Genomic DNA, 14,731 nt, shown 5'->3' with positions numbered 1-14,731 from the left:
GACTGTCTATGTTGTGTTTCATTTATATTTATTTATATTATGATTTGAACTTGGCTTACTCCTCTTCTAAAATGCCATAGCAAATCGCTAAATTTATTCATATAAAGTCTTTTTCAGTAAAAGTCTTTTTTAAAATTCGCAAGCATTCCAGGGTATTTTCCAGTCACACAAGCTCTGCCGCAATAACTCACGTTGTCTGCTTGCGCTTGTATTTGTATATTTATTGTGGCATATAGAATTTAGAGTTTTCGCCTTACGTTTCGTTTAGCATTCATAATTGCTTTATTTTCATAAGCTTTTGGCGGCTCTGGCTCTGTGTGCCTCGCATTGCAAATGGCCAAAGTGGCCGTTAAAATTGTGCTTCATTTGAAAATAATATAGCAGCCAAATGAGGTGGGCCAAAGCCACAGCCACAGCCACAGCCGCAGCCAAAGCCAGGCAGAGTAGAAAATAATTTTGTTGAAAGTGGCCTATAAATAAACCCTTTCATTAATTACTTTTATGCTTTTGCTAGCATAGAATTGATTTCGACAGACATTTCTCGACTTCATATAGAATTCAAAGAAGGCTGTTCAGCTGTTTTGTTGCTGTCTCCCACTTATGAATTTATATAGTTTTTAATGCGGCTGTCAATTGTCGAAGCCCAGCACGAAATTGGAGTGTGAAAATGCGTTCACAATGCCAACTTTGCTTGGCAGTGGAGGCTGCACACAAAGGCAGCATGAAAATCTTTTGTCAACAGATTGAATAAGAGACGAACGAATGCTTTGTATGCTCGGACAATCCCTTTTGTGTCCGTACTCACTTACACTTGCTCAACGTACACTCTACACTGAGTGCTGTTATAAAGGGGGATGCATTTGTTGGGCACTGGAGCATTGCGCTCGGTCTGTCCGATTGTCCGACTCTCCGTCTGTCCGACTGTCTGCCTCTGTCCGATGTGTGTGTGACATGGGCTATTGTTTTACGATTTTTGGTTGCGTCTCGTCTAATCAGTGGGCAAGTGAAAGGAATTGGAGTCATGAAGCCATATAGCTGCCATATCGCTAACTAGCCAAGTGCTCCGTTACACCCAACCCGGTAGCACAGTGTTCCGTGCGTTGCGCCTTGCCCATTGCCCAATTGTCGTCGTCTGCTGAGATTCTGTGAAGCGCGCACACTATATTAAATTCTACTAGCAATCAACGGCGCACACACACACACATCATACACACTCACACACACACATTCACATCTTGGCCACTTTCACTGTTCGAACCGCTTTCAACAGTCTTGTTCGTCCATGCAATTCTAATAACCGCCAATTATCATATTGCTGCCCACAACAGCTACAACAACAACAACAACAACAACAACAGAAGCAGCAGGCAGCACAGCCGCAAATGCTGAAGCCGGTTTGAAATTGAGACTATTTGTATCACCGCCTGAATGCAGCCAGCAAATGACGTCATCAGCATTCAGCCAACGCACCAAAACATTCAGCCAGTCAGTCAACCAGGTAATCAACGGGCACTCTCGATCAACCAAGAGCCCGTCATCAACTCGAACTATATAGCCATGTCTAGAGGGGGCAACGGGGCGGCTTGACGCATAAAACGTGCAATTGACGTCGCCGAATTTGCACCAAAATAAAAGGCAAAAACAAAATAAATGCAAAACACAAAAAAATCAAACATCGCTGCACATTTTTCGTTTTGTTGAACTTGTTAATCAGCGAATTGGAAACGAAAAGGCATAAGAGATGAAGTAACTGACACAAGTGCAGCTGTGTGCGTGTGTGTGTGAGTGTGTGTGTCTATGCACACCCGCTCCACACGCAGAACGAGCAGAGCTGCTACTGGGCGGCTGCTTGCTGTGGCAAGCAATTGCAAATCAGTCTTGAAAACATTCACATGTGCATGTGCATGTGCATAATTATAATTAGGAATGCGAATGTGGGTAAATTATATGTATGTATATATGCACAAATATATACATATCTACATTTATGTATCTGTTTATGAGTTTATTTAAAAATATTCCATCTTTACTAATTAACATTTAATATGTCTTTGCTCTGCTCAAACTTTACCATTCTTGTGGCAACACAAAAGACTTAAGCGACAAACGCATTTTGCCCCTGTGCGTATGCTATACATTTTTATTTCAATCATCTTGGCTTTCAGCCGTGCTGCATGCTTTTAGGCTGTTGATATTTTCGATATTGTGTAAATTTTCGAACTCGAATTTTTAATCCACTGTTATACTCGTATTTATTAATGAAATTGTAATCAGATAAAATAAAATTCTGAACTTATCTAAACCAAAGCGCATTCAAAATAGGATTATTTAAAAATGTTTGTATATATAAAATGTTAGATAAATTTCAGAATTTTTTTTTTTTTTTTTTTAGAAATCAAAATATAAGAGGTCTTTGAAAATCGAATATTTTATGCTCCCCTATGAGAAAAATATTTATAATTATTTATTTATTGATATCGAATATCAGTAAAAAGGAAACTTCATCGAAAGATAATTTTTCTCTGAACATCAAATAATTATTTACCTTTTACTGAATGTTTATATATTAACAAAAAAAGAAACTAAGCTGTTATAATCTTCATACATATATATTTCATTTACAGAGCTTTAAAATTTGTCAGAATTTCTCCAACTGTAACTATGTCTATAATAAAATTCTACACATCAACATTATAACAACTCAATTAGTCATCCCTAAATTCAAATTAAGGACAAGTGTAAAACGAAATGACTAATTAAAGTCAATTTGCACAGTTCTTTGGCATATATTATCTGCATGCACTCTGCACTCGTTAATGCCCAGAACATGAATACGAGTTGCAATTAGCGCAAATTGCGAAAAATCCGCTAGACACACACTCAAACAGAAGGCATTAGGAAAGCAAATGAATGATGGTCAGCTGTGCTCCCAGCAACAGCCGCTGCCACAGACATAGCCATAACCCAGCCCATGCCTCACTAACCCAAATAAACAAATTCAAAACGGAGCACTAACTAATGCCGAAACTAGTTTTACGACGTTGTACGGACAACCCTATAAAGCAGTCGCATTAAAAGCTGCTGGAAAAGCAAAGACAAACGACTCTAAATTTATGTTGATTGTCCTATTTCTACCTCCTAACCTCTCTATTTCTCTCTCGCGCGCTATCAAGGCCCAGAGGGAAACAAGTTTGGATTATTTTGACAGATTTTCGATTTCAGCTGATCATCGAATGTAATCGCCGCTCAACATGTTAATGAGCAAGGCAAGGCAAATAAAAAGTGCGAAAATAAATGCATGAGAAAAAATGTCACAAGCAAACCATATTCATATATGTATGTATGTATGTATATATGGACAGCCACGGAAGCTTTGCGCTTAGATAAGTCGAATTATAAGTCTGTATTTCGTATCACACGTAGAGTCGAGCATAAAACAGATCTAAGACGATCTTAGGCGCCCCAATCGATCGATTCGTCTGAGAATATTCTCAACTGGCGGCGCTTGGGTCACGTACACTCCAAATTTTTTGACCATTATTCAACAGTTCGCCAAGTTTGTGTGGCGTGAGTAATTGATTCATTCACGACTGGCTAAAAAGAAGAAGCACTGATAAGCAGACACTCTATATGGCATCTATATATATTATTTCGTGCTTAGATTGTGCGCGACAACAGCAGAAAATAATCTGATATGAGATAATGAAGAAGTTATTTAAAGCTGTGCGAACATTTGAAAAATGCGATTTGATAAAGTCGAAACAAGATTTTAGATAGCATTAGATAGTGTAGGCATTTTATAAAGTTTATATATATATATATATATATATATATATATATATAGCATTAGTTATAGCTTTCATCTATACGATATTTTCTATAAAACCGACAATCTAACTGCGTATTTCACACATTTGTCTTCAATATTCTAGGTTCTCAGATTTATACACTTTCAATCAATAAACAAAAAACCCGCAGCAATTCCATGAAAATCTCTACACATTCTGCACCTTCCCCGCATCCGTCTTACCTGCTGCCCTGATTCATCCTCCGGCGAATTTTACAGTCGGCTATATCCGACAACAATGCTCCGAACTGGTTATAAATGGGCTCAAGTATAAAAATACGTTTCCCATAAACGAAACAAAAAGCCCGTAAGCAAACGGCATTCTCATGTAAATCCCCAGACCGTTTCCCTTCCTCCCATACCATTCCCCATTTGCTTACCTGCTGATTTGATTCATCCTCCGGCGCTGGCAGCAGCTTGGCATTGCTCGCCGTGGTTATGTTGTGCGCGGAATGGGCCGAGGCCGAGGCGGATGCCGAAACCGTGGAATAGTTCTTGGAGACGCCATCGTGCAAGTCGTGCTCGTGGTAGCCCTGGATCTCGCTCAGTGTATTGTTGCTGCCGCTGAGCGTGATGATGCCGCTGGAGCTGATGCGGCCCGAGGTGGCTGTGGTGCGCCCCCCGCCGCTGTCCACCACACTGGACACCGTCGAGATGCAGCTGCGCGTTGTTTGTGGCGAGGGCGTCACCGTCGCCATCTCCCCGTCCGCCTTCGCCCGTCGCATATTCAGCCAGGACATGCGCTGTGGCTGGCGACGATCGAGGGTGGCCGCCGTTGTGATGCCACCTGCACCGCCGATGTAGACGCAGGTGCGCGCGTTGCTCGAATCACTGCGCAGGCGATGCTCGCTGTCGGGGCGTGGCAAGGTGGCCATGCCACCGGATATGTGTTTGTAGATGGGCGCGCCCGTGGGCTGTACACTTCTAGGCAAACTGCTGAGCTGGTCCGCGAGGGCCGCGTCGCTGCTGCGACTCTTCAAATTGTTGTTGCTGCTCATCGATCAGATCTAAAGAAGTCAGAGGAGAGATCAGAGACAAATGTCAGTGGACGGCATACATATACATAAATGAGTTCAAAAGCTTAACAAATTCACATGAAATCCGAAATATCCGCTTATAACTTATTTTCAAACGAAATGATTCACATGCGAGGGTTTTGTATGAATTTCTTGGATTTGCATGCGAATCTAATTCGTAGCCAAGACAAAGTCACAACTAACGAAAGTAAAATTCCTCTCTCTATCTCCCTCTCTCTCTCGCTCTCTAATTGTGCAAATTTCTCGCTGGGAGACAAATATGTCTGCGAGAAAGTGAAAGGCACAATTCTGGAGTCGAGTCGAGGTACTACAATGGAATTAGTCGAGTATATTATGCACGATTATGACATTATATCTGGTCGACTTTCATTAAATTCTATTTCATCTTTTATTATACAATACAAAATATAATATGTGGCAATAACTTCTGTTTGCTCGTTTTGCGCAAAATTTCACTGAACTGAATTCAGCTGCGACTTATTCTCGTTGTTGTTGTTGTTGTTGTTGTTGTTGCTGTTGTCGTTGTTGTATTCTGCGTTTTTATCTCTCTCTGTCTGGCTGGCAGTGAAAACACAGAAAGTATACGAATATATGAAAAATAAAATGCGCCAACAAAGTCATTAAAAGCAACTGTTTAAACACAGAATGAATATGGCTCAGGTTACAAATTTCACGAATTTATACATATTAAAGAGCAGCACAATTTGTAGTACATTGAGGCTGGATGAAATTGGATATGAAATGGGACGAAGCTGTATAGATAAAAGGAGACTATGAAGGTTAATCATAAGCTGCATTGAAAGCTTTGGCAAGTGTCTCTGCATTCCTATATACGATGGATAGCTCTTTCTCGATTTCGAGTAGTAGATCACTCTCACCTTTCAGAGTCGAGTCTTCAAGAGGCTGTTGTCAAACATGAATAAGCTTCTCTTAAATTTGAATACAATTTGCAAATATTTATTGTCTATTTATTTGATGTTTCACAAAATATTTTATCTGATTTAATTCTAATCTATTTTATTGATTCTACTCCCAATGAATGCATTGTCTTAGTAAAAGAACTTTTATTTGAATTTATGTTGCTTTCCTAAATCATTTCCAATTGATTTAAATTCAAATTTAAAATAGACTTTTTAGGTTAGTCTCCTCTTCATAATTAAAATCTCGAATATATTTTGAACTTCTGTCATTTATATTTCACTCATATGTTTCTAACAGTCTTCAGCTAATCTGCTGTCAGATGTAAAGAAACAGTTTTAAGATAGCTTTCGGCAGATATTAAATTAATTCACGAGTTTAATCAGGCTTATTTTGCATGGAAACAATACAAATTTCGTTTGTTTTTTCCCCTACTTTGTGGAGTGAGTCAAAAAATCGACTGTCGCCTATCAGAAAGGTTAAACAAAAGTTGTGTCATTATATTAATGACTGTGTTTGTTTGTTTTTGTTGTTTTTGCTCTTGACAAATATAAAGAAAAAAAAAAAAAAGTCAAGCATCTTATCGTCACGATGGCATACATTTTATCTTGCCAAGTTGCTGGAAACAAGCGCTCCACACACAAACACACACTCACACATACACACTAAAAATAAACAGCTCTTATCACAATCACTTGGAATGCACACTTTACAAAATAATTATGCACGCTTGCACAAATCAATGAGCTCAGCTCAAAATGTTTAAAAACCATTTTAACAACAACAACAACAACGTTCAACAGCTTTTATCACGAGTTCGTTGGCATTGCTGACCACGAAACAGGCCAACAGCAGGCAACACCCTCATTGGATACGTATCTCAATCTTGAAAGCATTTTACACACACTCACACACACGTAGTCAGAGAAAACTCCACTTCATTTGTATAAAATGTTTATGGGCGGCTCTTAACGCAAATTAAGGCACCAAAAAGTGGACGCCGGCTACGGCTGTTTATTATTGAAAAAAAAAAAAAAATGTTTTTTTGTTTGTTTGCAAAAAGAAACCAGGCGCCAGCCACGCTGGAAGATTTGCAAGCAATGCAAATGCAGATGCAATGCGGTTGCAGATACAGACAGCAGATAAAGATATAAATACAGACGGCTCCAGATATAGATGGATGGATAGAGTAACCCGATATGCATAGGCAAGCAATATACAGTAGTACTTATGTTGAAGGGCCCAAATTCGCTGGACCATTCAAACCTGGGCGTCAGTTTAGTGTCTGGAACGGAATCGGAGAAGTTATATAGCACTTGAAAGTGGCAATAGGCGACAGACAGACACACACACACACACACACATACGTATAGAGTCAGACCTGTACAGAGGGCACTCAAATGACGGACAGTGCATTAAGTTACAGGTTATTAACAGGTAAATATTACTGCCCGGCAACTGCACGTACATCATTATGAACCGAGCGCAGCTCTTGACAGCCTTTCTGTTGCTTTTCTTTGTGCACTCGAATCGAACGAGCGACAAGAGCGAAAAGCAACAAAAACTAAGTATGACAATGTGGATGCATTGTAGCCAGGCGCTGCCACGATAAAGGTTCTGACATGCCAAAGCAACAAGCAACAGCAACAACAGCAGCAGCAGCAGCGAATAGAGCGACAGCACCACCAACGCCACCAACAGATGGCATAGGCAGCCGCGCGTAACCACAACAAACTCGACTCGGACCCGCACTCAAAACTCAAACTGGGCCCAAAGTCTGGAACTGAAAGTCTGAACATTAACATGCTATTTGGCCCAAACTGCACTTGCCGGCAAAATAAAAGCGCTTTTACTCGTTGCTGTTGTTGTTGTAGTTCTTGTTGTTGATGGCCATAAAATGAGCCAAACTTTTTTTTTGTTTTCTGTTCAAGTCGAAAAGTTCTCGGAAACCGAGAGCCGGATCCATAAAAAATTGGCTACGGCTGAAAACAAATTTGTCTGCTAAAAATATGCTTAATTTATGCACTCTTATTGCGCTTGCTTAATATGCAAAAAGGAACCGGAAAGAAGGCAATAATTACAGGATAGTTTATTATAGATCTTTTTCTGGAGGAGCTACTAAATGTATCCAGTAAATTTCCAGCGAATTAGTAAAATAAGACTTTGTTCTATAGCAGCAAAGAGCTATAGTATATATTATTATAGCTAGTAGCTCTATAATTATAGCTGAGAGAATTTCGTTGAAAAGCTACGATTTTGCATATGCTACTGACAGCCATAGAGAGTCTTAACTTTTCTGCTGATATCAATCGAAAGTAGTAAATGAAACTGGCATAATATGTACTTCGTGTCACTATTTAAAAACTTTCTATAAACGTCTAGAAATCTACCAAATAATAGTCTAAGAATAATATCCACTAAAAGTAAAGCAGAGATAAATGATAGGCTACATACATACATATATTCAAGTTCCGAAATGACTTTGATGTATTTCAATCTGAGTGTGCGAATATAGTCAAATAATCTCAACATCGATTCACGTTTTGGCTCGAAAATGCCTTTAAGATTAGCCGGAAACTTGGCTAGCAAATGACAACGGAAATTTCAGTTAGTTACACTTCGAGTGCCATACCCTATAGCATATGCCCGACTATACTCTATATCAACGATGCCAATGATCTTCCGTAAAGCATAAGACAACATAGACTTTGACTAACATTTAATCAGCTGAACTTTTGCACAAATCCGGGAAGTCGTCACATTAGTTCAGCTTGACCTCTAGTTGGAGCGAAAGTGCACATTAAGGCCGCATTAAGGGGGTACGGGTGAGTGCCCTCAGCAGCCCTGAGCCTATTAACAAATGCCACAATTATATCACAAAATGTGATTCCCATTTAACAAGAATGTGCAAGTAAATAAATAAATAACTCTATATATAATATATACAAATAATTATTCCAACTAAATTAATGAGCGATTCTGTGACGAATTTCAAGCTGCAGCGCAGCAAATTGCAGCGCAAATGTTTTCATTAGCTTTGAGTAATTTGGATTAGCTTCTGAAAGTCAATTACCAAGCTAGAGTCGACTACGCCTGTGTGTGTGTGTGTGTGTCTATGTATCTTAGTATGTGTATTTAATAATTGAAAGTCGCGACGCTTGGCAAGAAAGGAAAGTAAAACTAGAGGCGGATCGTCTGTTTGTTTCTTGGCTCTGTTTATTGTGGAGCCAAGCAGCGCCATGAACGAAAGTAAAAATAACAAAAATAGAAACAAGTTCAGCATAATAGTGCATAATACGAGCATGACAATGCGTGCGGCACCTGGCACCTGTCGATCCATCAGGTACCGATACAGATACAGATACAGATACAGCTGCAGGTGCTTTGTCATTTCGCAGTTGACTTGACACAGTTTCGCATGCAGCTAGATTATGTAAAACGCTTTGGTTAGTCTTTCAGTCTAAACGTTGTTAACAAGATGCTAGCTACAAGCTGCAGGCTGCCAGATACGAGCTACATGCGGCGAGCTACAAGCGACAAGATACGAGTAAAAGTATCTGACAGATACTTCGTATCTCTCGCTCTCTATATGTTGATTTGCTGCAGCGCTGATTGCTTTTTATTGATTGTTCAATCGAGTGTAATTAAATGTCGGCGGGGCCAGTGGTGCAAATCACTATATGCAGCCACGCCCCAACAACAAGTAAAACAACAACAAAAACAACGCTTCATTGATTTCATTTCATTAATTTACAAATGAAATTTTTTTTTTAGCCTTACAAATTTTGCAACAATTTGTCAAATTGTGCCATTGACTTCATTTCATCAGCTGTTCCACAAAGTTGTTTATTGTTTTTTTTTTTCACTTATTTTTTTTTTTTTTTTTTTTTTTTGTGGAGCACATCTCGAAATGTCATCTTTGTCTGGAAACACGTCGCGCATTCAAATAGCACTTGGCTATAATAAAGATCAACACAGATTATAAAAGACCGAGCATAGCGCATTTTAGGACATGGACAAACCATTTCGAACAACCTTTTTTTTTTTTAATGTGTCAAATTTTATGTAAAATATTAAACAGTTTAGAGTTTGCTACAAATTGCGTTCATTAAGTGAGTTTATTGAAGTGTAAAACAGTCGCAGAGTGTAGCTCTGATATGCTTATTGGGGCTACTTGAATAATTGTCACGCAATCTGCAGAGAAGATGATGCCGGTGAGTTCATCATATAGATGAGCTAGATATCTTAATGCTTGAACAAACTTTGCATAGACTTTACTTGATATTGCCGACTGAATATATATATAGAAAACTATAGTATGTCATATAGCTACTGTAGAATGCATTTCTATTACAATGTCTAAGATATCCTACACTTATTGAAGTCCATCAAAGTATTTGCCCTTGAACAGGTTAGAAATATCTACTTGAGTAATCATATGATTATATATGTATATATGTATACCAATCTTATATTGAAATATCTGCTGCTTTAACTTGGTTACCGACTTACGTTCTAGGTATCATAGTCATAGAATAAGTGTATTTAAGCTTCGTCTTGATGCTCTTAGCTATTTCCTTCTAGTTGTCACTTTGTCAGTGGGTCAAGTGCATATTAAGTTAAACAAGTTTCAGCACTTGGCAAATTCAATAATTATGTTTGAAATCATTTTGCAGCTAAACATAGCTGAGCACAGCCCAAGCCGAGCTCAGCCAGTTCAGCCTGCCTGCTTGTCTAGTTATGAGCGTTAAGTGCCCGCAATGATTTGCATAAATATTTGTGATTCGTGGCGCCCTTGTTGCGTTTTTAATTGCAGACATCAGGCCGCAAAGTGTGGAGCGGGTAGGGCCAGAGATCTATCCCCACAACATACACCTGGCTCAATCATAATCTATGCAAAACAATGCAAACAAGCTTTTTGCCAAAGAGCGTGAAACGAACAGCGCCTTCGTCTTGGCTGTCCATTAAACAAAAAGGCATTCACACAATGCCAATTATCGGAGTCATTAGCTACAAAATTGACCCCAAGCCCCCCTCGACGCCAAAGGCGCCAGCACACTGAGCTAACAAATATTCAAAGTCAATAGAATCGTGTCTGTGGCGCTGAATGAAAACTGAACACAAAAGCTAAGCGCGAGGCCAAAAAAAGCGTAGTAAACACAATTATTTATAGACAATTGACTAAAGCAGCGTATTCGCCTAATAGACCCAAGTCACACACGACTTTGATGAGCAGCGGAATATTTTCCGCAAACCTTACATAATCGATTGATGAGCTCGAAATACTATACTAATTTTGATAATATTTAGAAGAAAATCAGAATACTGGCAAAGGAATGAAATAAACATTACATAGAGAATTGAATTGGAAAAGGACATTGAAGTCACACATATATAACGACAAATCTGGGGTTTACATGGAAGTACTGAATGATTAAAATAAAGCGTTGAATGCGATTTCCAAACTGAAAGTGTTTTGATTGAAAAAATAAATAAATAAAAAAAATTACGAATTGAATTGATGAATACACATTCGAAAATTTATTTTGAATTGACGAATTGAAATAAAGAAGAATTTTTATCAAAAGTAGAATAAGAAATCAAAACAAACAATCGAATTGAAAAGTAAAGATAAAATATTGAATGGCCGATTTCAATTACAAAGCAAGTTCACATCAGTTTAAGGTTCAATCAAATTGATTGCCTTCAGTTTCTAAACCAGATTCGCTGAGGGCAATAGGAAAATTTTTATAACCTTTAGACAAAATGTAAATATAGCAAAAATGATTAAATTTTCATCAAATTAAATACAAGATTTAAGATACAAGCTTTAAAGCTAGACTTCTATCTAAAGGCAAAAGTAAGCCATGTAAATCAAAAACCATTTTGATTTTTCAATGCCTTAATTCTTAAGAATACTGTTAAGACTCATAATTAAATTCGTAGTACATAAAATATATATGATTTCCTTATACAATAAAAAGGTTTCATTGAATCTCGCTTTGCAGCATTTGCTTTAGTCACGCTTCATATAAATAGTTTTAGCATATTTTAAGTCAAGAATATTCACACAGCGATTTAAAAGTTATAAATAACTTAAGTTCTATTTATGATTCACAAACAAAATAATTAGTTATATAGCGGCATCTTCAGCTTCATTATCATGCATAAATTACCATTTAAATGAAGATTTATGTTAGCATATTCCCAATCGATTATATTTGCATATTTGCTCAATTTCATATAAATATTATTCACACACACGATCGTGATTTATGAGTGCTTGCAATTTATAGATTGCTACACTTCTGGTTTCAATGATAATTCGGTAACTGTTGCTCTAACTGTTAACGGTAACACTGCACAAAACAGGTAAATGGAGTCGCGTTGCTCCACAAAACTCATTCGGCTGACAGCTTTTAGATGGAGCATGGAAATGACGTCGCGTCATTTACATTACGGGTTCTCGTTCCATTCATTCACATACAACACAACACAACACTCACGAATACACTCATATGCATGTATGTATGTATATCTACACTCGATGTCCGAAAAATCAATTCCAATTCAATTGCGAAATTCCTGGAAATTACGTCGCACTCAATTCAATCGCTTTTTTATTCATTCCATTCGGGTTTCGTTATTTATTTCGAGTTATTCTCAGCGATTCCGATTCGACGATGCGTTCCCAGCTGAAATCGTACACGAAACATTAAAATCAAAAGCAATGAAAACTACACAATGCCGCGTTCAGGGTCTGAGCTGAGCTGAGCTGAGCTGAGAGGAAACGCGAACGACAGCGACGACAGGTAAGGCAAGACTGAGCTCACCTCAGCTGCGTTGAGCTAAGCTACCTGTCCGCTGGAGTTGTTTGGACATTGACTGAGCAATGAAGAAGCAGAAGCGGGCGTTCGCTTACATGAACCGTTTCGCGGTGCTGCAGCAACACGTGTATCTGTCAGATACATGTGCGCAAAATATGTAAGTATCTGATCGAGCGTCTGGTAATTGCGGGTAATATCTGCGAAGCACGCTAACAATTGGCAACTGCGACAGAGCATATCCTCGCCAATTTCAAAATCGAGAGATAATGTGACGAATATTCCAATACTCTTCTGGATAGAGAACATATATATATATGAAAGTGTGTAAAAGATGTATACTATCTATACTAAAATATAAGCAGTCGAATCGCTTAGATATTCCATTATATTTAATTGAAAAGACTTTTATACAAAGAATTTTAATGTACTGCCATATGAATAGTATTAAATTTTTCTACTATTTTAAATTTCTACGAATATGTATAATAAATAAAGAAAATATTTACATATCTGAACCCAGGTGGCACACGAGAGAATTTTGAATATTGAATCATATAAAACTGCTTCATTCTCCCTTAAGGTGTTACAAATTTTATTATCGCACTTATAATGCCCACAGCAAGGGTATTGAGCAGTCATATACATATATTTCTGCTGAGCACCGCCTTAATTTCATTGAGAAGAAAACCTTCAAAAAAAATAGTGCGTTTCGGGTTTTTTCGTATTGTATTGTTCCTGTCAGTCCCAAGAAGAAGAAGTAGAAGGAAGCCACACAAACAAGAACGAAGAACTGAAGAACAAAATGCGCATAAACAGGAAATTAATCACTCGAGTGTGTAGTATAATGCCAATACCTTTTCACACATACACACATATATATCTATATAATATATATGTATATGTACCTTTGTAACTGCCTCCTCGTTACCTGAGCCCTAAAATACAAGCCTCGCTGCCGGCAGTTTGTTCAAACAAAAAGAAACAAAACTAAGAACGTAGGCAACAGGCGTAGCTGACTGGATAATACGCGCCCAAAACTTAATCTGAGGTGTAGCTTTATATTTATTATAAATTATATATATATATAGGTCTGTCTCTAGAGAAGATTAATAGCGATTTAATTGTGTGTACTGATATAGGGGTATATAAGATTAAAGGGATCAACAGATGCTTCTAGTAGCCATAGATAGACATATATTTGATTCTCTGACTTCCATTCAGACAAACAGAAAGATAAACAACCAGACTAGAGATCATAAAAAACCAATATACCCTCGCCGTCTGGTAGGCGAGTATGCAGCCCGAGTCGTAGATATTTCATTAAGGTTTTAGGGTACAGATACATATACATTTATTTACCCATAGCTGGCGAAAATATTCAAGGTCACCGCACAAACGTTTACAACTTCATTCGTTTCACGTTTCGCCGCTGTCGACGTCGTAATTGAATTCTGTTTATTTTGACTTTTCGATTTTTCACACAATGCAAATGTAGACAGGTAGATAGATAGATACATAGTTAGATAGCTGCAGGTAATGCTAATGAGTTCCTAGTTGCCATTATAAATAGGTTTTTTTTTATGATCTCTGCGTTGATGATTCAATGTGTCGGCTATGCGAATTACGTTAAAGTCTCTTTGCGTCTCTTCTGAAGATGCTGCCAGAAGCTGTAGCAGTTACCGGTTTCCGTCTCATTTCTAATTATAAACAGACAGCGCAACAATTATTCTTAATCATAATTCAAGCGTACATCTCGTGCGATAGAACATTTTCCTTAATGAACCCAAAAAACAAACAAACAAACAAGAAAACAAATTTTATACCTCCCAAAAAGCTTACACACGCTAGTGTTTAGCTCCTTTTGTTTTTTAATGTGTTGAATAGTTTTGAGCAATTGATCTAACTTGCAGTTAAATGCTTCCGCTAAAAAAACAATAACCTCTTTGTAACCTTTCTTATTATCTATATGAGTCACTGTTTAAGGTTAAGCTGAGGGCAAATTATTAACATGAGGATCATTGTACATTTAGCATGTTACTAGTATAGCAGCATATAGGACTCATAAGCTCTCAATGCGTGGAATATGTGCATAGCAATAATTT

The 14,731-nt window shown here is 38.0% G+C and overlaps 1 protein-coding gene across 1 annotated transcript in view; it reads right to left on the bottom strand.

The window, feature by feature from the left end:
• The window catches only part of blot (solute carrier family member bloated tubules), a 28,878-nt gene that overhangs the window by 9,075 nt on the left and 5,072 nt on the right, over window positions 1-14,731 (bottom strand). Inside the window, exon 2 of the mRNA XM_018007619.2 lies at window positions 4,228-4,854. Within this exon, the coding sequence (XP_017863108.1) occupies window positions 4,228-4,845 (618 nt within the window). The 5' untranslated portion in view covers window positions 4,846-4,854. The remainder of the gene's footprint in view (window positions 1-4,227; window positions 4,855-14,731) is intronic.

The sequence above is a fragment of the Drosophila arizonae genome, chromosome 4 (genome assembly GCF_054131065.1).
Source record: "Drosophila arizonae isolate 15081-1271.41 chromosome 4, UAZ_ARI_1.0, whole genome shotgun sequence".
Classification (NCBI taxonomy): Eukaryota; Metazoa; Arthropoda; class Insecta; order Diptera; family Drosophilidae; genus Drosophila; species Drosophila arizonae.
The sequence above is the reverse complement of the archived record's forward strand: the minus strand, read 5'-3'. Positions and strand labels throughout refer to the sequence as shown.